General features: G+C 39.0%; 1 protein-coding gene across 1 annotated transcript in view; it reads left to right on the plus strand.

The window, feature by feature from the left end:
- The first annotated feature begins 3,199 nt into the window (after positions 1-3,199).
- The window catches only part of RFX6 (regulatory factor X6), a 37,529-nt gene continuing 15,434 nt past the window's right edge, over positions 3,200-25,294 (plus strand). Inside the window, exons 1-7 of the mRNA XM_075750060.1 lie at positions 3,200-3,642; positions 3,950-4,106; positions 5,743-5,866; positions 7,402-7,463; positions 15,106-15,183; positions 18,338-18,365; positions 22,919-23,026. Of these exons, the coding sequence (XP_075606175.1) occupies positions 3,444-3,642; positions 3,950-4,106; positions 5,743-5,866; positions 7,402-7,463; positions 15,106-15,183; positions 18,338-18,365; positions 22,919-23,026 (756 nt within the window). The 5' untranslated portion in view covers positions 3,200-3,443. The remainder of the gene's footprint in view (positions 3,643-3,949; positions 4,107-5,742; positions 5,867-7,401; positions 7,464-15,105; positions 15,184-18,337; positions 18,366-22,918; positions 23,027-25,294) is intronic.

Raw genomic sequence — 25,294 nt, forward strand, 5'->3', positions numbered from 1 at the left:
AAAGGACTCAGAGCACTTTTCTAGCCATGATACTAGCCTTGGCAGATAGTACAAGGATAAGAATGCTAAGCAATAACGAAAGCAGTATGTTTTGTTTATATGAAATATGACCTTTCCATCAGGATGAATGCTTCTGAGATTACATCAAACAACAGGAAACTATGAATTAACCCCTTGAGATAAAAAGAGTGTGCTAGTTATTTTAGAAGAGACCTTTTCAGTCACCTCAAATCAACACCTTCAATAGGCAGGTATGAGAATTTCTCACATTTAAGGTCCAGTAAACAGAAGATGGACTCATGAAGATTGGCTTATGCTGGAATAGATACTTCAGAATGCATTAGTGAGGCAAAGGCTCTAGGGAAGTCAGGCAAATGAACAGAAATAATAGCAAAGGTGTCACTGCAGGCAGAGTTGAACTCTGGCTCAACAGACTGGTAAATGGACTTGAAAATGGAAGCGACGTGGTACAAAGAGAATGGCAGGAACTGGATGGAAGCAGGAATAGTCTGAACAAAAGGTAACAAGGACTGAAATAAATGAGATTGAAGATGAAGACCAAAGCTATGGAAATTGTTTTAGTTCCAAGACTGTGAAGGTATCATTATTTTTGAAGAAGTTACAAAGAAAATTGCAAAGTGACAAAGAAAATAACGTGAGACTACAAACCTGTGGACAACTCCCTGGGTTTTTTCCCTGGGTTTGGCAGACCATATTTGGAGTTCCACAGTGCCAGTAAATTACCACAGACACACCATGCAGGTACCAAAACCATGACAATTAAAACTGCTCTGAGAACTCCCTGACAGCAAAGCATAACACGGTGACAGCTGAGTAGGTATACTCTGAGGAATGGAAAAGAAATCTTCCATGGTGATACAAAAAAGCAAAAATAAGTTCAAGCAAAGAGAAAAAGTAAGTTGAAAGGGGTTGGGAGGCAGGAGCAACACTGGAAGACACATGGAGATGCAAGAAACTGGTACAGTCAATTAAATTTCACTGGTTTTTTTTAGTAACGAAATGACAGAGAACCAGAGAGGAGACATGATAACAGTCCTCAAATACCAAAAAAGTGATGAAAATAGAACAAGAGCAATTGTGTTCTTAGACAGAAAAAAAGAAGCAATGGACACAAGCTGAAGGGAGATTGTTTGACACTAATAAACATTTTTTGTGATGATCTGGGTATGATGTGACCTTCCATCACTGGAGATCTTTAAGAACAAATGAGAAGAAACAGTTTTGGGAATCACATAGGTATAATGATACTTGTCTGTAATCCTGCCTTGCTTCCATGAGTAGGGAGGGGATGGACAAGATGATCTCTTCCTGTTGTTCAAGTCTTTCAGCACTATATTGTATGACTGGGAAAAATGAGACTGAATGAGATAACAAGCAAAAAATTCAAGAATGTCAGCAGGAATAAGTGGCACAGGATAAGACACTGAATTTGAAGACTGTATGTCCATGTTGCCAAGCACACCTACAGCACTAGTATCAATAGGTGGGACAGGCCCATAATGGCAAAGTCATAGGCTGGCTCAGCTGAGTAGCAGGCAATGGCACATTAGATTTGCTCACAAAAGATTCATCACACCAATTAGTAGCTGGGAGGTTTTATTATACCATGGAAATACTGATCCTTGTGGGCCAAATTCTGAAGTACTCAGCTCAGTCAAAAGTCACAGAGAAGTCGGAGGGTCAAATGTGATTTCACTGTAACCTCAAAACAAAGCCATTGAAACCAGAAGCCAAACTGTCTCAGTGAGTTGTGCTGAGAACTGGTGCACTGACAAAGTCATGTATGGACATAGACATAGGGACAACTCATATAAAGCATCGCGTACAAAGTAAGAAGGCGACATGGGAACAGTGAAGAAATGTTTGAATAGAGCAACCATGAAGTGTATTTTACACAGTTAAGGGGAGAGATGTAAGTGGAAGCAGCAGAAAGATCAGGCTAAATGACATTTTTTACTCTGGGACTATCTCCTAGGTCTTTCTCATTTCTGAAGTCCACCATTCATACTTACAATGCAGTTTAGGGCCTTTTGGCAGATAAGGCACACCTGAGGCTTTGTTAACCATGCATGCAACAGCTGATAGCTGGTCTGTAAATGCATCTGTGCAGGAGTAGAAGTGATAATGTTCTGCTGCCTTGTACCGCCGGTGGGATCAATGACCTGAGGTGCAATGGAAGACTGGAAGAGAGCAGAAGGAAGAACAGCTCTTCACAAGCTTTGTGTCAGTAACAGCCCAACACTACCTGATGGCTGGAAGAATGCCTCTAACATCCATCTGACACTGCCTTTCAGGGCTGCTTGCACTACAAGCCTTACTACAATTTCCAAGCCATTATCTGGGAGGCGTATAATGCCCAAGATTTTGCTTTAATGAGGACATACTAAAACAGTGGATGTAGATCATGCTAATTTTGCATCCTATTAACAACTTTGCTCTCTGGAAAAAGCAGGAATCAACCTTGAGTGATCGTCCCCCGCCTTCTCTCAGTCAGCGTGCTGAAATGGAGCAAAGCAGAGACACGTACTTCAGAAACATGATTTATTTGTACAAAATCAAGATGTTTTGTTCCAACACCAACATAATTACACTAGGAAATAACGAAATACTGACAGTGACAGACGCTGCCCAGGAGGGTCCTGCGGCCTGCCACCCATGGCCGGTTCCACCTCTTGGCCTTCGGGGTGCTGCGAGGAGCAGAGCCCCCGTCGTCCGGCGAGGATGAGGGGAGCCCCCGCGGCCGCCCTTCACCGCTCAGAGATGAGGGGGGGCCCCGCGGCTCCCCCATTGCCCTGCCGCGGCGGGCCAAGAGCTACTCCCTGACACAAGCGAGAGGCACCGCCGGCGGGAGTTAATCATTAAGTCCCCGGCTGATCCGCTCCTGACCGGTCCCCCTGAACCTCCCGGGCCTTCAGCCGTGCCCCGACCCCTCCCGGCCAAGCGCGACTGAGCACCGCGGCGGGCGGGGAGGCGGGAGGCAGGGACGGGGAGACCTCTCCGCTGCCGCCCGGCAGCCACCTCCGGGACCCCAGACAAGGCGGAGCCCCCTCCGTAGGCGCGGGGGAGCTGCCGTGAGGAGGGAGTGGCGCCCGCGGGCCCGGCCGCCTCTGCCCGCAGGGGAGCCATGCAGCCTCCCTGGAAGGCGCCGTAAGGCACACCTGTCCCCCCGCCGCCGCCACCCGCGCGTCGCTCTCCTCCCCTTCACGCTGCCGGCGTCGGCGCTTGGCTGACACCGTCTCCCGCCGAGGTGCCAGAGCCCCGCACAAACGTCCGGCGCGGCCCATGCCTCAGCCGGCGCCCCCCGCGCCCTAAGACCGCCGCCGCCGCCGCCGCCGCGCCCGCCCCGTCTCGCCCTGTCCCCTCCCGCCGCCCATGGGCGCCGCCTGCGCCGCGGCGGGACAGAGCAGGCGCCGGTGAGGAGCATGGCCAAGGGACCCGAGCAAGAGGACGCCTTCCTGCACCTCCCGGCCGCGCAGGCAGTGTCCTCCGCCGCGCAGGAGGATTGCTACGCGGACTTGGTGGGGCGAGGCTTGCTGCCCTACGCCGAGGACGGGCTGTGCGCCGCGGCGGGCGCCGAGAGGGGGCTCCCGGAGCCGGTGCTGCCCGCAGGCATCAAGTCAGGTAAGAGGTGCGGTGCCGGCAGCGTTCCCTTGTCAGCCCGCGGGCAGGGCAGGTGCGGGCAGCCAGGGCGAAGCGCGGCGGGCGCCCGAACCGCCGCTGCTGCTTGGGACCGGGCGGGGACGCGCGGTAAGGCGGGTGCGGCTGCCTGGCCTCGGGGCGGCCGGGCTCGTCCTCTCAGGCAGCGGCGGGCAGGGCGGCCCGTTAACGGGCGCCTGCGGGGCCGCAGTCGTGTCGGGAGGAGGCGGCGTGCTGCCTGTCCGTAACGATGCCCCTGGGTTTCTCTTCTTGTTCCCTCCCCGGCGCTCAGAAACACACTTTAACAGCGAAGCCCTCTCCTCGGAAGAAGAGGATGCAGATACTCGCGACGGCGCACTAAAAGCCGCGGACCAGAGCCCGTCTGCGAAGAAGAGCATCACGCAGATCATGAAGGACAAGAAGAAGCAGACGCAGCTCACTCTGCAATGGTAGGGCTCCGGCGGCGAGCCTCCCCTGCCCGCCCCCGCCACGGAGTCAGTCGGGGCGGCGGGCCTGGCCGGCCGGCGGGGACACCCCGCCGCTGCCCCCGGCAGGACCGAGCCCGTGTGTCCGTCAGGCCCAGAGGGACATTTCTTTAAAAGCTGAGCCGGCAAGGAGGGTTACATCTCACAGGTCTTTTAGAAATATTTGTCATTTGTGAGGTTGTGGGATGTTAGGTTAGTTGTTGTTTTCAGGTAAGCCTCGTCTACAAATAAGGACATCCATCCCCAAATTTCTGATTTTTTAAGTTAGCAGAGGTTTATCACTTAACAGAAATCTCTGTCAGATACTCACAGTACATGGCTATCGATGAGATGTATTGAAAGAATGTAGAAATGAAACATTACTTAAGAATTACATTTGTGAATGGATATTTTAATTATCCTTAAAGGCTATGACTGTTAGATTTTCACTGTCTTATAATGAATGTATTTTTTTCACATTATATTCTGCCATCCATGGAAGCCCTAACTCTACTTCATTTTATCTGGGCAAAAATTAACCAAATAAAAGGTCAAATTCTGCAGACGTTAATTGATAAATGTTTCTATTAAAACACACTTGAAATTAGGGAGGACTGCTGTTGAATTAAATGGAAACTTAGTTACCAAATGCAGACTGTAAATCTAGATTTTTTTTTTTCCTTCTAACTGAAAAATGAGAGTAATCCAAATTACCCAGTTTCATAGTCTAGTGTTCATCTGACTTCTGAGCATAAATTGTAAGGATTTCAGTCTGGTGAGTCAGTGCAAAATTATTCAGTATGCAGCATTTACTAAACAGTATTTTCTTACAGTTTTGTGTATTTTGAGAAATAAATTTATTGTACATCATCCCAGGAGTAGAAAATAATGTAAATTGATAAAGAAAAGAAACAGGACAACAGTGAAATACCCAGCCATTACCAAGAGTTCAGTACAAGTGAAGACAGACAGGTTTTTACTTCAGTTTTTAAAATTTTACTTTAATGACCATCACGAGGCACTTGTATTCTGTAAACGGATTGGGAAGCTACGTTAAAATGCACCCCCTTTAGAAAAAGCCAATTCTTTGCTTTTCAGTATGGTTTGGTCAACAAACAGTTTCAGGTCCAGTGTGGGAATTAAAAAGCAAAAGTAGGAAGAAAAGAGACATTAGCCTAGATGTTAAAGATACATCTGGGGATGGATGGTGCAAGTTCAAGCCCTTGCTCTGTTCAGAGGACAGACTTAAACCCAAGTCTTTCATAATCTGGTTAGTGCTCTTATTTTCAGAGCCAGACTGACTCTTAGGTGATAATTTAATTATTTATATAAAGCAAAAAAGTCCAGATATTGAAAAAGACCCATTAAGAAAAGAGACCTGGCCCCAGGTATTCCATATTCTGCAGCTCACCTAATCACCAAGTGTGGAGTCAGTCTGTAGTGTTTGTCTTGTTCAGGAGATGCTCATCTATGTGCTCTCATGGTATTCTTCAGTAAAATTTGGAAAAAAAAAAAAAAACCCAAACCCAAACCCCAGGGCAGTACTAAAACCCAAATAGAAAATAAAATTGGGACACATGGCATGTTGCTTCTTACTCTGGCAGTTTCTTTCTCTACACAGGCTGGAAGAAAACTACATTGTCTGTGAAGGAGTTTGCTTACCAAGATGCATCCTTTATGCACATTATTTAGACTTCTGCAGAAAAGAGAAGCTGGAACCTGCATGTGCTGCAACTTTTGGGAAGGTAAAGAGTAAATGCCTTCAAAATTGGTTAGATTAATTCTTTGATAGAATCAGAATTTAGTACACCTGTGTCAAAATTCCTCTTAAATTCACATGTTTTCTACAGCTAATGTACATGGAATCAAGCTAACTACACTGTGTGAAGGGATTTCACGACATCAGCTTTAGGAGAATGAAGCTGAGATTCCCTTTGATTTATTGCTATTTCATACAAAAAAAGGCATTCTTTCTGAGAGCTTTTTTTTTTCCCTTTTTGATGATGGCTTTAATAGGGTTCTTTCCACAAAACCAGATCTGACATGGAAGACACTTTTAATTATGCTAAAGGCAGTGTAAAGTGAGATGTGACACAAGAAGCAATACAAGAAAGAGAATAAAAATTAATAAAACAAAGAGCTCCTGAATGAAAAAGTGTTGATTCATCCTCTTTTCTACCCTTCCCTACAATTAATCCTGAAATCATTTAATGAAAGGGAAATGTGAACTCTCCAAATTAAATCTTGAGTAGTTAGTGAAACAGGAAACCAAAAATGCTTCAAGGATCATCTTTTTTTAAACACTACTGAACTAGTCATTGTTCATACACAGCAAAATGCATTAATTTAATTACATAATCATAATGGATGTAAAATCCAGTTCATGAAATGTTCACTTACTAATTTTTTCCTCTTGAATTGGATATACTGAGAAAGTGTATGTCTAATTTTCATTACATATTTTCAGTGTAAATGAGAAAGACAACAGGTTTCTATTTAAACATTGTCTTGACAGTGATCTATCTATTGGATATATCTATTATATCTACCTCTATTACTGAATTACTTTTTACTTAATAAACATTTTGGCTTAAGCATCATTCTTTACAGGAAAAGTAGGATGTTTTTAGGACACTAATCTCAATCTCAGGAGTCCAGTGACAGAACGTTTTCCTTGACTTGTATTAAATCACATAGCATGAAGTCTTTTTGTGCAGCATAGAGCTAACAAAAACATTTATAGGGTTTCAGTGAGCATAAATTTGCTTAAGACTGTCCAGCACTTTGCTAGTGGAGGACACAGAAATACCCATGAGGCAAATGCTTACTCACTTTAACCTTCAGATCACATTTTTCAAATCAAAAATCAGTTTATTTTTAGTTTTTTGTCTTTGAAAACAAAATAACTAGAGGCCAGATCTTTCCCTGGTTCTGTTTAGATCTCTGAAGCAAAAGATACAGTTGTACTTTAGGGACCCAAGTGGGACAGGATTCCAGAGAAGAAAACTAGATTTTATGTTCTAGAAGTGAAAATGGAAAAGAAGAACAGGTGGGAAGGAGTTTATGGGTGGGAAGACTGAGGTACACGATGAGGTAGACAAGGACAGAAGGACCCCTGCAGTATAAAACCTACTTAATTGTTTATGTTTAGCATAAGTGTTATAAATATTTATTCATGGACTGCATTAGACCACATATTTACAAAACAGTTTTTTTCCATGAACAGATTGCTAAGAAAGTACACCAGTGTTAGAAATTAATACAGTTATTTTCTCTTTAGACCATTCGCCAGAAATTCCCTCTCCTTACCACAAGGCGGCTTGGAACAAGGGGCCATTCAAAGTAAGGCACAATTATCTCTGTATCCACTTGCAGAATACATTCAAGGAATGACGTATTTCCATGTCTCCATAATATATACTAATTGGCAGGGGTGGTTATTCAGATGATAAGCTGCAAGTGGTAACTTTCATGTACATGATGAAATTGATACAGAGTTTGAGTTTGAAAACAGTACTGCAGGCATAATTTCTAAAATTAAACTGATTAAGCTTCTAAAACTTATTATTATTTTTATAGAGCTATGCATTTGTTGCAAATATATGTCAAAATGTTATATATAAAACCCCATTATATAGGACACATATCTGTTACAGCTGTTCATCTTTCTATAAAAAATGTGCAATTTAACTATGATTTTATTTGCTTTTTACAAATCTAACAACTTTCATTGTGTTCTCTACAAAACAATATGGATTAATTTAAAGGCACTAGAAAAAAGTCTTAAATTGTCTTAAATTGAGAAGGTATACGTCTGTTCTTTGGTGTGGGTAATTACAAAAATTCTGAAAAGTACACAACCTATAGTGCAGTCATTTCATAAATAATGTATCCACTTAATTTGTATATTTGATCTGTGGAATATTAGACTGTGGGAATAGATCACAGGTGATTATATATCACCTGTGGTGAAATTTTTATTAATCCTGGTTCTGGCATTATGCTTTTGGCCATGATAAAATTATTGTAAAACTGTGGTGAACAGTGGTAACAGCATATTCCCTTATATCCAGCCTCCCTCCTATGTCCTGATATTAAGACTGCTGAGGAAGGATTAATGAATTGTCCACAATGTGGTTTTGTTTTTTAATAGAGGAATGCTACTTCTTAAGGAAACAAAAAACTATATGTGGCGTATTGATGTAAGGAATGTAGAGAAGTCAAAATAATGCTCTAGGGTATTGCTAGTGTCAAGCTCTGAATTAGATAATTTGAGGAAACTTCTGTCTCTGTTTGAGGAGTCACAAATGCAACAGTTCTCTATATTGCCTGAAACTAAGACTGGCTCTGAGCTTTTCTGAGTGTTGTGCTTTAAATTGTTACTTCAGTGTTTATCAATATCCTTTTCCAAAAAATATTTAAACCTAAATACTGTGCCCAAACCATTCTACATAAAATAGGACTAGGTAAATAATTTTGTTCTTTTAAAGTAACTCTCCAAAAACTTAATGGCTTTCAATCCCAAATAAAATTTAAACCAGATCCTTCTCTGTGTATTTCTATTGATTTCACAACAGGTTTTCCTAAAACTAAGACATTACTACAAGTAGCAAATTAGGATAGATATTGTGTCCAACTTTCTGTGTACACACAGAAATTAAACATTTATTATTAAGGCCTATATTTTAGGAGATGCAGGCCTTTAAATATGTGAGTATCCCTAGGATTTTTCTCATGCTTAAAATTACAAATGTGTTTATGTACTTACTGAATAAGATTCATGAAACTATCCTTGACTTACTTACAGAAGAAAGCACAGAGTCAATGGTTTACTGAAAAAACCCTAAACCCCAGAAAATTAGCAAAGAAATGTTTTGCTAATGAATAAGATAGAAAATCATAATACTGGTAGTAATAAAAGAAACTCAAACATTCTGTTTGTTTGGGAAAATCTTTATTTTGAATGATTAGCCTTGAAAGACAAAGTTACTCCTGTCTTTCAGTAATATATAAGAAAATTCAAAATGAAAGGAGACTGAAAAGGAAAAAAAAACCTACAAGACTGTGGCTTTGCTAAGTGCTTTGCATATGTTAGGATGATGCATTGTTTACTTTTATAATTTTGGAGGGTTGTTTCACGTTGTTATGCTTGGTTTTCATCCTGCCTTAGAAATAGAAGAAATAGCCAGTTAATTCCACCTTAGTTTTGTTGAAGAATGCATCGGAGATGTTATTTGTGAATTTTAGGTTATGTTGCAGTATAAATGAAGGTAGGAAAGAATTTCAACTCCAGATTTTTTACAATGACATCTTATTTCCTGAGAATGTCTCAATTATTTATTTTAAATAATCATTGATAAAAATAAAATCCAAAGGAAATAAAGCCTGCATAGAATATTTTTCCTTTTTTTAAGAGAGGACAGTTCTTGCATAGTTTCTGTCACAGATTTGTAATCCATTGATTTATTTCAGGAAACTATACAATCTGTATTGTACAGAGGAAAACTGGAACTGAAGTTCATTTCTCTTTTTGTAGATGACCTATAGATGCTGAATAGAGGGGTTTTGAGGAGAGTAACTATTAGAAAGGTTATTTATAGGGGAGAAGAAGGATTTCATGTATTGTCTGCTGTGGTGAAGTTCAGCTATGGTTACAGGCACAAGCTGATGTGGACATTTGCTCCTGGTGTTGTATTGAGTATTTGACAGGAATATTTGACAACCTGGTAATTAATCAATGCCTTGGTTAAGTCTTAGGTTCATAACCCAACATATTTGGAGACCCACTTTCAAGTTTTAATGAATTAGATAATACAAGGGGAAAAGTCTCCCACATGCTCATTATATTTTTGATCTGACATATCTAATGAATTGATACACAAGATCCAATCAAGATCCAAACTTCCATAATGTATCATGTGTCTGCATAATTTAAAGCACAGTAAGTCAATGTCTATTAAGTAGAGGAGTATGTTTCAAACCTAGTTTTCGACATGAGAATCTAGCTACAAAATTAATTGCATGTGACACTATATTCTCCTTTTCTCTAAGACATTTAACAGTATTAGCACATAAATACCTCATGCCCAACATTTCTTTGGCAGATCCCATATCCTTACTGACCTTGGTGGTATTATGTGCCATATTTTCATATGGATTAACTGTTCTTGAACCATTTCCTCAAAGGGACGAGGCATCAGCAGGTTTTTGTGAACACTTGGCATTTGTTTCTCATTTTTTTTCATCGGAGTTTCCCTCAGACACTTTTCCTCAGCAATGCTCATTTCCACTAAGATACATTTACATTGTTCTTGCTGTGCAAAAAAAGACCTTGCAGAAGGCACAAGTGACAATATCTCCAGTTCAGAAACTGAATACAGCAGCAAGTAGTCATAGAGAAGTGAGGGTATAAATACCTCTCTGATGTTGTGAACCATATTCCCCTCAGAACCACAGCCTCATTGAGTAATTCATTTCTGCTTTCACCAGGTAGCAGTTAGTCACACAAATGCCATTTACAGAAGTATTTCCATTAAATTAGTAAGTAAATTAATGAACTGTTCATCAATTTTGGTAAATGACTAGTTACCCTCTGCTTTTATGTCAGCATGGACTCTAAATGTTGTAAGCTGTTCCTGTAAGCTGGGTTACTGGGACTTGTACAAGACACTTCTTACTAGCAACTAAATTATTTTTTTTTTAAGCATGGTAGTGTAGTGACATTGTTTTATTTCTGTTGTTGCTATCACTATTTCGATATAATGTTAGTAGGAGCAGTAATAGTAATAACTATTCCCGACAGTGATATTTCATATGGCAGTATTGCCTAGGAGCTCTGATCATTGTCCAGGACTCTACTGAGCCAGATGCTGCAAAAGCATGAAAGGAAAAAGACAATTCCTCTCCAATGGAATCATTGTTCTTGTGTTGCAAAGAAAAGCTAACTCCCCAGGAATAAAGTGCCTTACTGGACGCTGCATGCATACACAGTAACATATCACTAGAGCCTGGCTGTGGTCAGAAGAAAGCAAAGAAAATCAGTTCCCTTTTCCATCATCTTCAAGGTGACAGAAATTGTTTTTCTCCCACACTGAAACAAGGCCAAGCTCTTTCTAGCGTTCTCATGAACATGAATTGGATTTGAGCAAGACCTGCTGCTCTAAGGGGTAGGATACAGGTGCTGCTCTAAGGGGTGAAATACACAAATGTTAGTTCCTCCTCTGATTCCAAGCAGCATTTGTCATCTCCAGTTCTGGGCAAAGGAGACTTAAAAATGGGTCTAATAAATCCTAGAACTTTGATCCTCAGAGTCAGTGTCTCTCTGTGTTTTTACATCCAACAACCCATTTGTATAAAAACATCGATACTAAAACACTCATTTAAACATTTGGCCAAGAAGGTGCAACACATTGGACACAATTTTGTTAATAAAGGTCATTCATCTCTCATGCCCATGCTAATCACTCCAGATTGCTGAATGTGGGGGAAGTTTCCTATATCGCTGCTGAGTGGGAGAAGATCCATTACAATAAATACAGCAAACTACTCTTAAATTAGTATTTCATAAGCAACAATTCTCTGTGCAGCAGGTTCTGAGTCCACCTTTTTGCATAGATAATGTGGTCACTGCTAGAATTCAGCTATAATCTTCACGGTACATGAATTATGTGGAGCAGCTATTCGGGAAAATGTACATACTGCTCAGAACAGACACACAGAATACTGTTTGAGCTCAAGTTACAATTTAATTTCTTTGTAGACTTTGATCAATGATGAATCTTAGCTTTTATCCATCATGTCTGAAAACTATTATCTTATTTATTAGGAGTGATTTAGTGGGTTAATAAAACTGATATGGCAGCTGGCCCCATGATAACAAGTTATTGCAAGTCCCTGAACAGCTTAAGCCTATCATTTTGTTATCAGCTATCATTTGTGTCAGTGTATGCTAAAATCAGGCCTACTAGTTGCGTAGGAACATATGTTACAACAAACCACTGAAATTAAAAGAGGAAAGCAGTTCAGTTTGTTTTTTTAAAAGGTTTGTTAAGAAAATTGAGAATAAGTTCTTTATGATGTCTGGTTTCATTTTATTAACTATACAATAGATGTATAACATAATAAAATACATCTATACTGTACATACACATAGAAATATGCATATGAAGAGACAGAAAGAGAGTACTTGAAGTTGTAGGTTAAAGATGTTATCGGTGTGTCTGTGATGGGTATACTACTCTCAACAGGGAGCCCAGACTAAGCTATTCAGCTAATGACTTTGGCTTGTAAGAGAATAAAAATCTTTGTACCTTATTACTCTATGAAGTAAGCTAGACAGAGCTTGAAAAGTACAGATTATAATTTTTGTAATTGTTTCTGTGTCATGGCTGGAAAGCTGCATCTTTTAGTAATGAAAATTCAACTACGTAAATCCCTGAAGGAAATCAGAATCATAACTGCTATGACACACTGATTAGGTACTGAAAATATCTATTCTCTACATAACAAAATGTCACAATAGTAAATTCTGATACCTTGCGGCATTCCAGAGCAGTAATTCTGCCTAACACTGGAAACCTGAGAGTCCAAATCATACAACAGTTCCTGTTTCTAGCCCAAATATGTTAATATTGAATTAGAAGTTGAATAATTTAGATGTTGAATCCTAACTTTGTAAAGAAGTAATGCTTTTCTTTGCCTCTGGCCCACTCCAACTTTAGCAGGAGGGAGTTCCAAATTTGTGGTGACAGTGTGAAGTTTTATTTTTAGAATTTAAAAGATGGCATTTAGAGTTTAAAAAATGTGATTGAAACTGGGAGATCTGGGGGTGCTGGAATGAGAGGTAGGCAACTGCTTGCTTACATGGCCAATGACAAATGTGCAGATAACATTGTTAAAGAAGTAGTCTTCTATTTTGTTTTTCATGCTGTTCAATGCACAACCTTTGCAATGTCACGACTAAGTAAATTCTGTTATTTCAAAGAATCCATACATGTATATTTTTAATACCTCTTGTGTAACATCTAAAGTTACTTCATTTTCATTAAAGAAGAAAAAATGTTTATACCTTTAGCATTTATGTCAAAACTCTGTCAAATATTAGGAATTTCCAGATCCAGGTCTTTGGCCCAAGTCTGTCTCTTTAATACTCCTAAACCAAAGGTAGTGGTTGAAAACCTTCAGGACTTGAACTCACAACATAGGTGACACTGTACTGTATGTGAACCAGAGGACAACAGCAATGTCTAGCATTATGACTTTTAATGAAACGTCCCATTGGCATCCCAAACTACCTTGAGGTGTCACTTTGCTTTGATCTGCCAACTCTGACTTTAAAGGATAAAAAGTGAACTATTACAAGCAGATGGTCCTATGTCCGAGCTTCTGAGTATTAACAGGAATTTAAAAATGATCAGTTCACCACATTACCATTCCTCAGAAAAATACTCTTACAAGGCAAGAAAACTAACAGGAAAGAAATAGGTGAGAAATTTTGGCTTTCCTATGGGTTGCCAGTACCATTGTGATGTAGTGGTATTATGTAGACTCATTAGTTTCAGGCAAACAGTAAAAGCTATGACATTTAACAGCAGCCACTTTCTGTCACGTTTCTTGGCTGTGAAATCCTGAATGCCCAAAACTGACTATTCAGAAACAGAATGACTATTTCAGCTGAGATTTTCAAAGCTACCTGGGCTAAGCAAATGTATCACCCTAATAAACATTTTCTTAAATATATTTTATATCTAATGCCTTTGGTCAGCTTTGTAAATATAAAGCATTTGAGGATTTTGTTCTTATCTGTGACTGTCCCATACAAGAACAAACAGTAAGATTGTGATTTTTTAAATGGTCATTTTGTTGACGTGTTCTATGAACTGTTTGCTGGGGGCTTTGTCTGAAGCGTGTGTTTCTTTAAGCTTTTGAGAAGTTTCAGTGAAACTAGTGCAATGCCTTGCAAAGTGTTACTTCTTTGTGAGGCTTGGTTTATATGCAGTGTACTTGAACTACAAGTTTTACTTTGAAACAGTGCAGTTAAACCAGTTGCCATGGTGTTTTCAAGCTCAGTTTGGTAAAAACCAAATGAACCTGAGTATACTGTCCATAACATTCTTAGAGAAATTTGGTTTTACACAATCAATCAGCTTTTAAATCCATTGAGTGGAATTTATAAGACAGGGCCTATCACCTTTGATAGATGAACTCAAGCAAACTTTGCTATGACCGGTAAAGAAAGAGCTGCCCCTAGCTTGCTCTCCTGCCCTTCTCCTGAAGGTCACTTCTTTTGTAGCAAAGTCAGTGGAAAGCAGTAAGTATCATCTGCCACATAGCCAGTTTTCTTAGCATCAACCCACCCTCTTTAGTGTCTTGGGTTAAGGTGTTGTGCTCAGCACTGCAGAGCCTGAGCAATAGACACGTGTTTCCTTCTTCCAGCTCTATTTGGGAGCAGTAATCTCCATGAGAGCAGCAAGGGAGACAAATGTGAACTGCTTAAGTGGCTAAAAAATTCAGAGTCAGTCAGCCTACAACCTGAGAGAAGAAGGAATGAATGACATATTAGCATTTTTAGTCATAGGATGCTGAAAACTAGTTTATAGGGTACACGGGCAACTTATTTTCAACTAAGTGCTCTGTGGGACTCTCTAAATATAACAGTGGTAAGCCTGATAAAATCAACTTGGTAGATCAAACCCAGCACCCTTTCAACAAATGAAGTAAAATGAAAGAGAATGCACATTAGGGAAAAGAGATGTAACATGTTTCTAGGAAATTTGCTGTTCCAGCTGAATTCTTGTAAGAAAGAAAGTGTTTTAAATTTAAAGAAGATCCTATCCTTGGATTTTGGATCAAATCATGACAATACTGTTTTCCATGAGACCAGATTTTGTTCCATGTCAGTAAGAGAAGTTTTCAGAAAGCATTGAAAATTGACAGTTTGCTTTACTTGACACATCACTCAAACACACCTCTTTTTTTCCCACAGGTATCACTATTATGGAATTGGCATTAAAGAAAGCAGTGCATACTACCACTCTGTGTATTCTGGAAAAGGCTTAACCAGGTACAGTAACATAACTTGTGAGACTTAAGTGAGTGAAGGTCTAACTTTAACCTTCCCTTAGGAAGGTATTTGTAGGACACTAATTTTTGTTGATACCACAACTAATATTGCTGCATATCTCAATGTCTGGCATTCCTAGATTTAAGTAGCACTTTGCTGCCTAAAGACATTAATTTTGTTTTAAGAGGTTGATCTAGATCTTTTGCTATTGTCTTCCAGTGTGGCCCCACCGCATTCAGTGTAGAGCTGCATCAACTTATAACAGCAGAGGATTTGTTCAAGTTCATTTGAGGCAGCAAAACACTTTTTCCAGAACACTTGTCTCATTTTGTTTGCTTGAGTGTCACCCTCTGAGTTCTTTCCCCAGGACAGCTTCCCATTATGAAACGTCTGGAGAATGGTGTGAAGCTGGCACCTGTGGGCAGGAGGGAGGGGTCAGTGTAGATTAATATTTACAGGTCCTTTGACTGACTAATATCAGTTTAAACCTAACCCAGGAAGCTCTAATTATATTTATTTAAGGGACAGCTAGCAGGATCAATACGTTACGATAGCTGCCTGTTGGTTTGCCAAAGATTAATAGTTCGTAAAACAAATGTCTCTGTTCACATATGGCTTGAATGACGGCTTTCATTGTCTACGGCAGTATACCTGTATAAGTGGAGACTCTGAGAAAGGAAAGGAATAAATGAGTTTATAATCACACATAGAAAATTCAGCTGCTGGCAGATTTAGGTTATATCCAAAGAGACTTTTTCCAAATAATAGGACAAATGTAAAAATTGAGGGTAATGTTGCCAATGATGCTTAAAAGGAAGGATCTCTTCACTGCAGCACTTAAGGTATAATAGACTGGGATATGCCATTTCCTTGTCCAGTATTTATCCAGAGCAGCAGAGGTGTTGCTGGTATACAGTGAGATGAGGTTCTTTCATAACACAGAATTTTCTTGAACGAATTGCTCATTTAATTGACTAAAAGACAAGTTATTTTCATTTAAGGGAATACAGTCACTCTTACTCCTCAACTTTATGTCAGCCAGTGCCCTTTTCATGTAAAGCTCTGTCCTTGCACTATCTAGCAGCAATGAATGCAAAGAAAGTGGAGATTCTGCAAAATTCCCCATGGCTGGATTTCCAACGGCATACGCTCACATAAAGATGGCATAGATACTCTCTAAGTATCTATGTATTTATAAGTATCTATAGTATTTTCAGGACTACTCACTAGATTGACTAGATTCACTATTTAGGAACCTTTTTTTTGCATTAGGACTTGTGCTCTCATGTATGAGATGTTGAGTTTTCAGGGTCCAGCAGTCAGACTGCCTCCCTAGCCGATTTAGAACAGAAGCTCGAATGCTTATTTTGCACAGTCTGGGCCATCACTTAGGTTGGATTTATCTGTGTGAAGAGAATGATGCAGTAGCCAGGGGTTAAGAACAAGCTTCTGGGTAAAAAAAGAGTCAGGCAGTGTAGGGATTCAAAACTGATTCAAAATCTCCCAATTGCTGACTGCTGCATATAATGATCCATCATAAAATCTGTCCTTTGTCTGATATCTGCTCTGGTAGGTGAGCTATAAAAATGGTTCCTGGGTCAAGCTTGGGGCAGAAATAGGCAGGGAAAATATATGGGTTGATAATGGTGTCAGATCACATCATGCCCATGCATAAATATAGGCATATGGAGGCCTTTACCACCAGGCTTGCATGTTAGATGGCAGCTTGTCAAAAGATTAGGAGGGGCAATGGGCCTCAGTTTATTTGCCTAAATATAGGCCTGTACTGCCATTTCAAACTTAATTGGCATTCATGTATTAATATTTAGGTAATTGAGCTGAGTACAGTAGTCCTTAAATGGAGGGTTGCAGATGCCTGAATCCTTAAATTCCACTGTAAATTTGATCTCCTGATTCCTTTAAATATCAAGCCTTGCACTGTGAAAGGAGCAGACCTAACACCAAAAATTGTTAGTATCCACAGCACTGTCTGTAGGGTAGCTTTAGCTAGCAATTAAGGCTCTGGAGGTGCAATGCTAGCAGATGCTGCCTCATGTTTTTGCTGTACATTCTGTGTACATTTTGCTGCACATGTGGAAATCCATAGTCCATAACAAATACATCCAGCTATGAAGCTAATTAGTTCCACGTTGTAATCAACTGAGTGATGCCTTCTTTTGTGCTCATCTATCAACAATTCAGGGAACTCTGTAGGTAACGTTCTGGATCATCATGTGATGGGAACTGTCAGGTGCCTGTGCCTGGCCTGGGCAGGAGGAATTCCACAACCGCTCAGCCTCTGGTTTTCTTTTCTGCCAGCAGAGCATCTCAACAGCATGAAATCACAATATTGCCACTAATAATTATAAGACTTCATGTTGCCCACGGTATCTTATCAGTTGGCAGCTAGCAGAACAGGAAATAATAATCAAACAACATTTATCATTATACTGATCCATTAGAATCCCTATCATTACACATTCTATAATTTGGTAGTTATACTTTAAAATGTGTGCTTTCTGATTTCTGCACTGAAGAGTTGCCTGATAGTCCAATGACTTCGTTGGGAATCTCTCAATTGGACTCTTAATAGGACATTCACTATACTGCAGCACATTTTTGACAGTTAATGAATCTTTGATGTCAGAAATGCATTTCATCTGCATCTAAACTGTACTGTGGTGAAAAAGAATGGAAAATCACTATGATTTCTTCATTTTCCTGAGAAGTGTAAATTCTAGATATATTTTTTTGTACTCTGAATTTGCTCAGCTGTATCAAAAACCTTATATATTTCCTGGTAAAGACTTTACAGACTTGCACCTGTGCTGCCCTTTTGATATTTGTGAAGTTGCAAAGATTCAAAGAAAAAACTGAAACTGGGTTTTGTATTTTACTGTTTAGTCAATTATATGAATCTTCATGTCTTAGAAGACATCAGTAGGTTTCCTGATATCCTTAGGCACTTGCAAACCAATGGAAGAAGTTAAGAAAAAAAAAATTATTTTTATTATAATTACATTTGGAGAAATGCTATAATTTCTAATTGATATGTTATATATATATTGTATATGTGTGTATATTTATATATACACACGAACTCTAAAAATGTTCTGCTTATGAAAAAAATAATCAAATGTGTTTATTTTCAAAGGTTCTCTGGAAGCAAGTTAAAGAATGAGGTAAGTGCTGTAATCTGTTTCCTTTCACATCTGTTATAATCTACATATTGTATCACTTGTGGTTTTCTTCACATTATTATTTTTTTTTTAAATTACATCAATATTTTTCATTAAAGATTAGACAGCATAATCTTTTTTCATGAAGTTGAGTATTTGCTCCTCTAAATATTCAAAAGGAAATAAGACTGGAAGGCACCTTCTGGGGTTCCTGTTCTAATCCAGTTCCCCCTAGCCACAGAGGTTCATAATAGAGTCTCTTAAAGAAAGGATCAAACTCTAGCTTAATTTTTTGCATCCATTACTTTTGCAGGAGGGCTTTTCCAGAATCTCATTTGTCTGATTGCAAGCCAAAAGATGGTGTTTTTATTGAACTGAACTTTGTAGCTCCTGATCAGGATTGTCTTTCTCTGTTTTTTGCTCTTTTCAACCCAGTAGTTTCCCTGTCAACACAACTTGTTAGCATTTCAGCTGGAGTCAGTTTCTCAAACATTTTACATTCTTGTACTAATCCCCATTCTCACTAGTATAACTAATCATTTCCCATGGTGACACCACGTCAAGTATTCTAGTTAGGTTCAGATAGATTAGGTAGGTCTTTTTGCTGCTTTGGCTTGCTAGATTGAACAGGCAGCAGCTTTTAGTCACTGCTGATCAGCCTTATAGCCTTTCACTGTACTTGTTCCGATTTGAATATCTTCATAGAAAAAAAATCATAAAGTCTTGTAAATGGCATGTCTCCAGTTTCTAATGGAAATATCCCTTCTGATGAACCCTAGAACTGCGTTTGTTTTTTGTTTGGTCGTTTTTTTCCCCACAAGTAGCCTACATTTTCACTACTGTACACTATGGTATAGTCACTGTCATTCTGGTCATATTTATGCCAGAAAATTATGGATTATTGTATATTAAGGGTTAAGGATTGCTCCCAGGATAGATCTTTGACACTGAGTTCAACTGGCATGGAATAGCCTGCACATCCAATATTATTAAACTCCTGAACCTACAAAACAACGTAGGCACATGTCAGCCACATTGCCACAGACAAAAGTCCCTAGCATGCATTAAGACTAGGAATTGTTTGGGAATCTGCTAATTGGCATGGGCCGAAAGAATGCCAGGGGCCATTCTGAATAACATGGTTCCAGTATTGCTTGGGAATGTATCCAGACACCATTTAATTTACCAGACTAAATATACCTTCTGTGATCAACTGATACGCAGCAAGTCTTTCTCCTTTTTCACTTCCAGATAAGCAATTCCTAGCTGATAGCAGAAATTCTTATTGGTCCCTGAGAGTGTAGCTTTGCTCTATTGATTTTCATCCCCTTTATTGCCATTATCTCAAAGCCATCCAGATCTTTCTACATGACCTCTTGGTCTTCCTCTTTATTGACGATTTCATTAGCTCATGTCAGCCAATTTAATCTATGAAATGTTCAATAAGATCAGCCCCAAGTCTGATCTTTGAGAATCTTCAGTCCCTTTTCAACCCAGTAGTTTCCCTGTCAACGCAACTTGTTAGCATTTCAGCTGGAGGCAGTTTCTTAAACATTTTACATTCTTGTACTAATCCCCATTCTCACCAGTACAACTAATCATTTCCCATATGACACCACGTCAAGTATTTTAGTGAGGTTCAGATAGATTAGATCTGCTGCATTTTCCCTATTCAGGTAATCAGCTATCTTATCAAAAAAAGATAGTGCTTTGCCATGGGATATCCCCAATCAAGGATTCATGAGCACTACTACAGCATTCATTCTTTCAGAGTTTTGGGATGGAAAATTTCTGGTTCCCTTGACATAAATGAATGCACATTTACTTCCATCTCTGATGTGGCACTCCCAGTCTGTTTGGGAATTGACAATCCCACAAACCTGTCTTGTTTCTGCCCCAAAGTTCAATACCTTCGTCCTCCCAGAAAAAGAATCACAGAGAAGTTGGTAGAAATAAGTGAGAAAGGGCACATGAGTATGGGTTTTTGATTGTTTAGATCTGTGTTGTCTGAAATTATTCAGGCAGGTCTTAAAAGAAAAAATGTCTTTCATGGTCAAAACTGAATTTTAACAATCTCAGCATAATGAAAATTTGTCATCATACTTTCCATTAAAGTGAACAGGTGATACATCCTTATTCATTTGCTTGAAAGTACATGCAATTAGGTATTCCAGAAAGATTTACAATGATTGCATAAGGTGTAATTTTCAGTAGGAACATAAAGACATTGAAAAGATGTTAAAGCACTGATTGTCTAAATATACTGAGTAAATGGCATTTGAATGAACACTTATTGAGTGCCAGGGACACTGTTTACTTCTGGTATGTTTTATCACATTTTCTAGTATTCTCTCTGTAGGGGGAGATATCAGCAAATTCTTTTATCTAAACCAGTTAGTGCACCATTAGAGTCTGCATGGTTAATTAGGCAGATAATATTACTGTCATTATCTTAATGTTAAATGGCCATTAGAAACAGATGGCATTAAATTGAAAGGGCAAGTGGCAGTGGGTTAAAATATTAAGCCTAGAACCGAGGCACAGTCATATAAGTCCATTAGCAAGGTAAAAAACATTACAGATTATCTTCTCTTAAACCTCCCACCACCATCACTGCCTTCTTTTAAATGAACTAATCCCTTTTAATCAGAGCTTTTAATATATTTCATGGGTAATTGCATGATAAAATCATTGAGATACTGCTGTTATTAAAAAAAGAAAACCTCCTGATACTGATAGGCAATTAGAAAACTGCAAAAGTATTAACATGAAAAAGTACTAATGTTTCTAAATTTCTACAATTTCTTTGACTTAGGGCTTTGTATGTATTTGACTAGCAGATAGCACAGGCAAAGTGTGTTTACATAATGTATGCTTTTGTTCCTTGCTCTCTGTTTTGGCAGACACATCACCCTATAATAATAGGGATGTATATATGGTGAATAAGTCAGTTACAGCTATAGTTTTCTGAATTCAATATTTGAGAGAATTTTACTTGAAACTTGCTTCCAATTCATGAGTCAAGATTTATAGGCAAATACTCCCTTTGGCACATTTTTACACTATATGTTACACTATATACCTGATATTCCCACTTCACTGAAATCTGACCGTATGCAAAGGGGTAGGAAAAGGCCGCTCCAAGTACTGTTCAAATGCCTCATGCACAGTCGTAAATTCCATCCATTAGTACAAAGGGAATCTGCACAGAAGTAGTGGATTTACTGCAGGAATACGCAAAAGGCCTGTTCAAAGCTCTGTACACTGCCTTGACATAAGGACTGGGTAGGCTAAAATGGAACAAAGGGTTTCAGCCGAATAGTCTTCTCTAGATTTGAATGCAATCGTATGAGAATGAGTAAGATTCAGTCAGTAAGGACAGAATCATAATACATATTTTATTGCTTCTCTTGAGAATGAGGATTTAATCTTCATTATAGCATTTGAGAGCTTAATAAGCATATTGTGGTGCGCATTATAAGCATAGTAACACTACATCACTGCAGAATGTTACTGCTCAGCTTTACTGAGTAGACTAAATCAGATTTTGTGAGGAGTTAGGTTAGGAGTCTAAACAAGGGTTGATTTACCATATATTGCCTCACTGTCAGTATCCACACATACAAGGCTGCTGCTTGTTTCATTCTTCAATCCCATCCCTCCAAAGGCTAGCATCTAATAATTATTCAAGATCTTTTCTCAGTCAGTAACTAGTACAAGATGTGTCTATGGTATTTCAGATGTCACAAGCTAAAGAGGCTTAAGAGGTGAACTCTAAGAACTGAAAGGAACTCTCAGATCAGTAGACTGTAGCATAATTCAGGAGGAATTGATCTTGTCTTCAGGTCAGCATTGACCGTGTCTCAACAAAGTAACTGGAGAACACTAAATGTCTGGGAATGTCATTCTTATTGAGATATGAAACCAGGGCTTCATGTCAAGTCTGCCACAATGACAGAGAGTTGTATAATAAATACTTAGTTCAGAAGTGTCCATAGACCCTACATACCATCCAATCCATAACATCATAAAGTATTGCCAAACTTTGTGATAAACTAAAATAGTGGTTACCATAGTAAAACAGCAGAAATCACTGTTCCAGTGCTATCAGAGCAGGAAGAGAGCAGGGGAGAATAATAATATCTCCAGTACCTTACATCCTTGCACTAGGAAGATACATATTAAATAAAACTTAGGGTCTCCCTGAGGATATCACAGTCTTTCCTGTAGAGGAGAGTAGTATTCTACTCTAGTTTTTAAACATAGAGTAAATCCAAAGCTTGTAGAATTCCATGAAGTAATGCGGCTCAAAGACTGCATCTCTCTGAAAACTCTATTTGGTGGAGTTTAGATCTAGGCATATATTTAATTGCCTTCCTGAGCTGGAATCCAGATCTGGATAAGCATCAATATTTTGGAAGGATTATCTGAATGTAAATATTCTGGAACGTTGAAAGACTTACGAGATACTATACAAGTTTAACATGAATTGTTGTTTTCAGTTTAATCTGTATTAGCTTTTTCAATGTTCCTGTTTTTTTTCCCTTCTGTTTCAGGGTGGTTTCACTCGTAAATATTCTCTGAGTTCCAAAACTGGAACTCTCCTCCCAGAGTTTCCAAGTGCTCAACACCTTTTGCTTCAAGGGTGCATTTCTAAAGACAAGGTAAAATGTGAGCTACTTCTCTTCTGATTTGCAGATCAAAAATTGCCACAGAATGTTTCTTCATATCTTAGCCTTTGAGGTATTGACATGAAAGAGCCAGAAATGTCCATAGTCAAACAGAGGTGACTGATTTATAGAGGGGGCAAACCTTTACTAACACCGATTAACTGGCTTTCCACTGGAAAGGTGGTTGAATTATTTACCTATTAACTGACCTAGTATTTTACAAACTGATGGTATGTAAGACCGGGAGAGCAAAACAAACAAATAACTGAGAGTTGTATTCATTCCAAATGCCTTTGGATTTAAGGTAAATTTTGTTCTGATTAGATCAGAACAAATAATTCACAACAAATAATTAGATGAACTTTACTCTCTTTCATTAATTGTTTGAAAAGAGACTGTGAAACTCTGAGCATATGTGTTGTTTTTTCTTTAAATTAGTAAAATCGTATTCCTCAAATCAATACTCAGTATTGCTTATCCTAAGGGTAACTGTTTAGTTAGAAGTATTTCTGGCATATGTTTTATGTCTTTGCTTGCCTTGTGTTACATCTGTGTTGTTTCTGGTCACATTACAGGCTGCTACATCCCTGAACTGTGCTAGAAACCTTTTGGTACACATTGTGAACTCTCCAGTTTAGCCTCCAGTATGGGTCATGATGGTGGCTGTCTTGAGATATGTTGCTTAAAAGCTTTTTGTTTTATGAGTCCTTCCTCTTAATTTTGTTCTGTGATGGTAGTGAAGCCTAGGATTCCTGTTGTGAGGAGCTAAACAAAAGGAGCCATCCATAGTACAGAGATCTTAGCTGGAAATCTTACACTTCTTAAAGAAAACTCAAGAACTGGTATACTCAGCAGTGTGCATCATCTGCTGCTATAGTCTCCACCAGTGAATTGACATCTCTCAAATATACAGCATTCTCCTAACATTTAAATCTGAAAAGCATTTGAGGTTCCTTGCAGGCCCAACACAGCAGTGCAAGCAAAACTGAATGTTACCACTCCAGCAATGAAGAAAAAGATGCAACTCATTTTCTCTTCATTCTTGGGTCAGCAGCACATAATTCCTCTGATGATGGGACCAGATGATGGGAGAGTCCAACAGGGCTTTGCGGGTGACTCTGTCTGGGGACAGACTCATGGAGTTATGAGAAGACTGTGGGAAGAAAAATGAATTTCTGTGTGTCTCCCTCTCTCTCTTTCCTTGCTGCTCTTTCCTCATTCCTTGTTCTCTTATTTTCTGTTTTCTTACCTTACTGTCTTTCCCCTCCTTCAGCTTATTTGACCAAGGATTATTGACCTAAGATAGTTAGGTACTCTGTTGAAGAGAGCCCATACATGAAGTTTGACTCCTGCATTAAACTCCTAAGACGTTGCATGTAACTGATATCTCTGGAGAGTCCATGAATATATCAGTCTGCACTAAAATAGATTGATAATTTCTACATTTTATGTTTCTGAAGAAAACTTACCCAAACTGTAAACTTCCATCAACCCCTTCCAAAAAACCTCTTGAAAATGATCTTAATCTTACTCTTTGCCATTGTTTTTCAAAGATCTGTAGTTACAGAAGCAGCTTTGAAAGTCAGCAAGGTCTGTTTTCAAAGAAATCCATATGCTAAACCAGTTGAAATAAGGTGGTACTAGATTCGTTCAAAACCTGATATTGGTTTGCTGGAGAAGTTCACCAGCTCTGTGATTCTGGACCATAAGAAGGCTTTGCTAGCATTTTTCTTTCCTTAAAATACTTTACAAAAGTCTTGTTTTATAATTTGCTACAAATTTCAAAAATTACTACCATTTTTTACAAAGTCTTGTAATACCTCTGCACAGTTATTAAAATAAGGGAACACTCCACTCAGATAAATTAGCCTGATGAGATGAAAGGGAGTTCTGCTTTTGAAAGTTCAGTTCATGTAAGGCAGTGATTAAACTTTGACCAAATGACTGGCAGCTATTTTCTCATTTGTCCAACTAGATGATGTTTCAGAACACTCATAGACGCCTATAGTAGCCTAATGATTAACTTGCACTACTCTTTGGGATTAATCTTAGCTTTGGAAAGGTGAATTTACTTTACCATTTGACTGGTTAATCTAGCTATTGCCTTACTTTGATATCCACATTTTCACAGTGTATACAGACTCAGATGCTACATTTCTGACAACAACATTGAGACTTAAAGATGTCGATAAAAACTAGAGATGAGTGACCTCCTCATCTGTACTTCTGGATGTACAGCATGTCTATTTGTAAATATGCATT

This window comes from Balearica regulorum, chromosome 3, assembly GCF_011004875.1.
Source record: "Balearica regulorum gibbericeps isolate bBalReg1 chromosome 3, bBalReg1.pri, whole genome shotgun sequence".
NCBI classification, from domain to species: Eukaryota; Metazoa; Chordata; class Aves; order Gruiformes; family Gruidae; genus Balearica; species Balearica regulorum.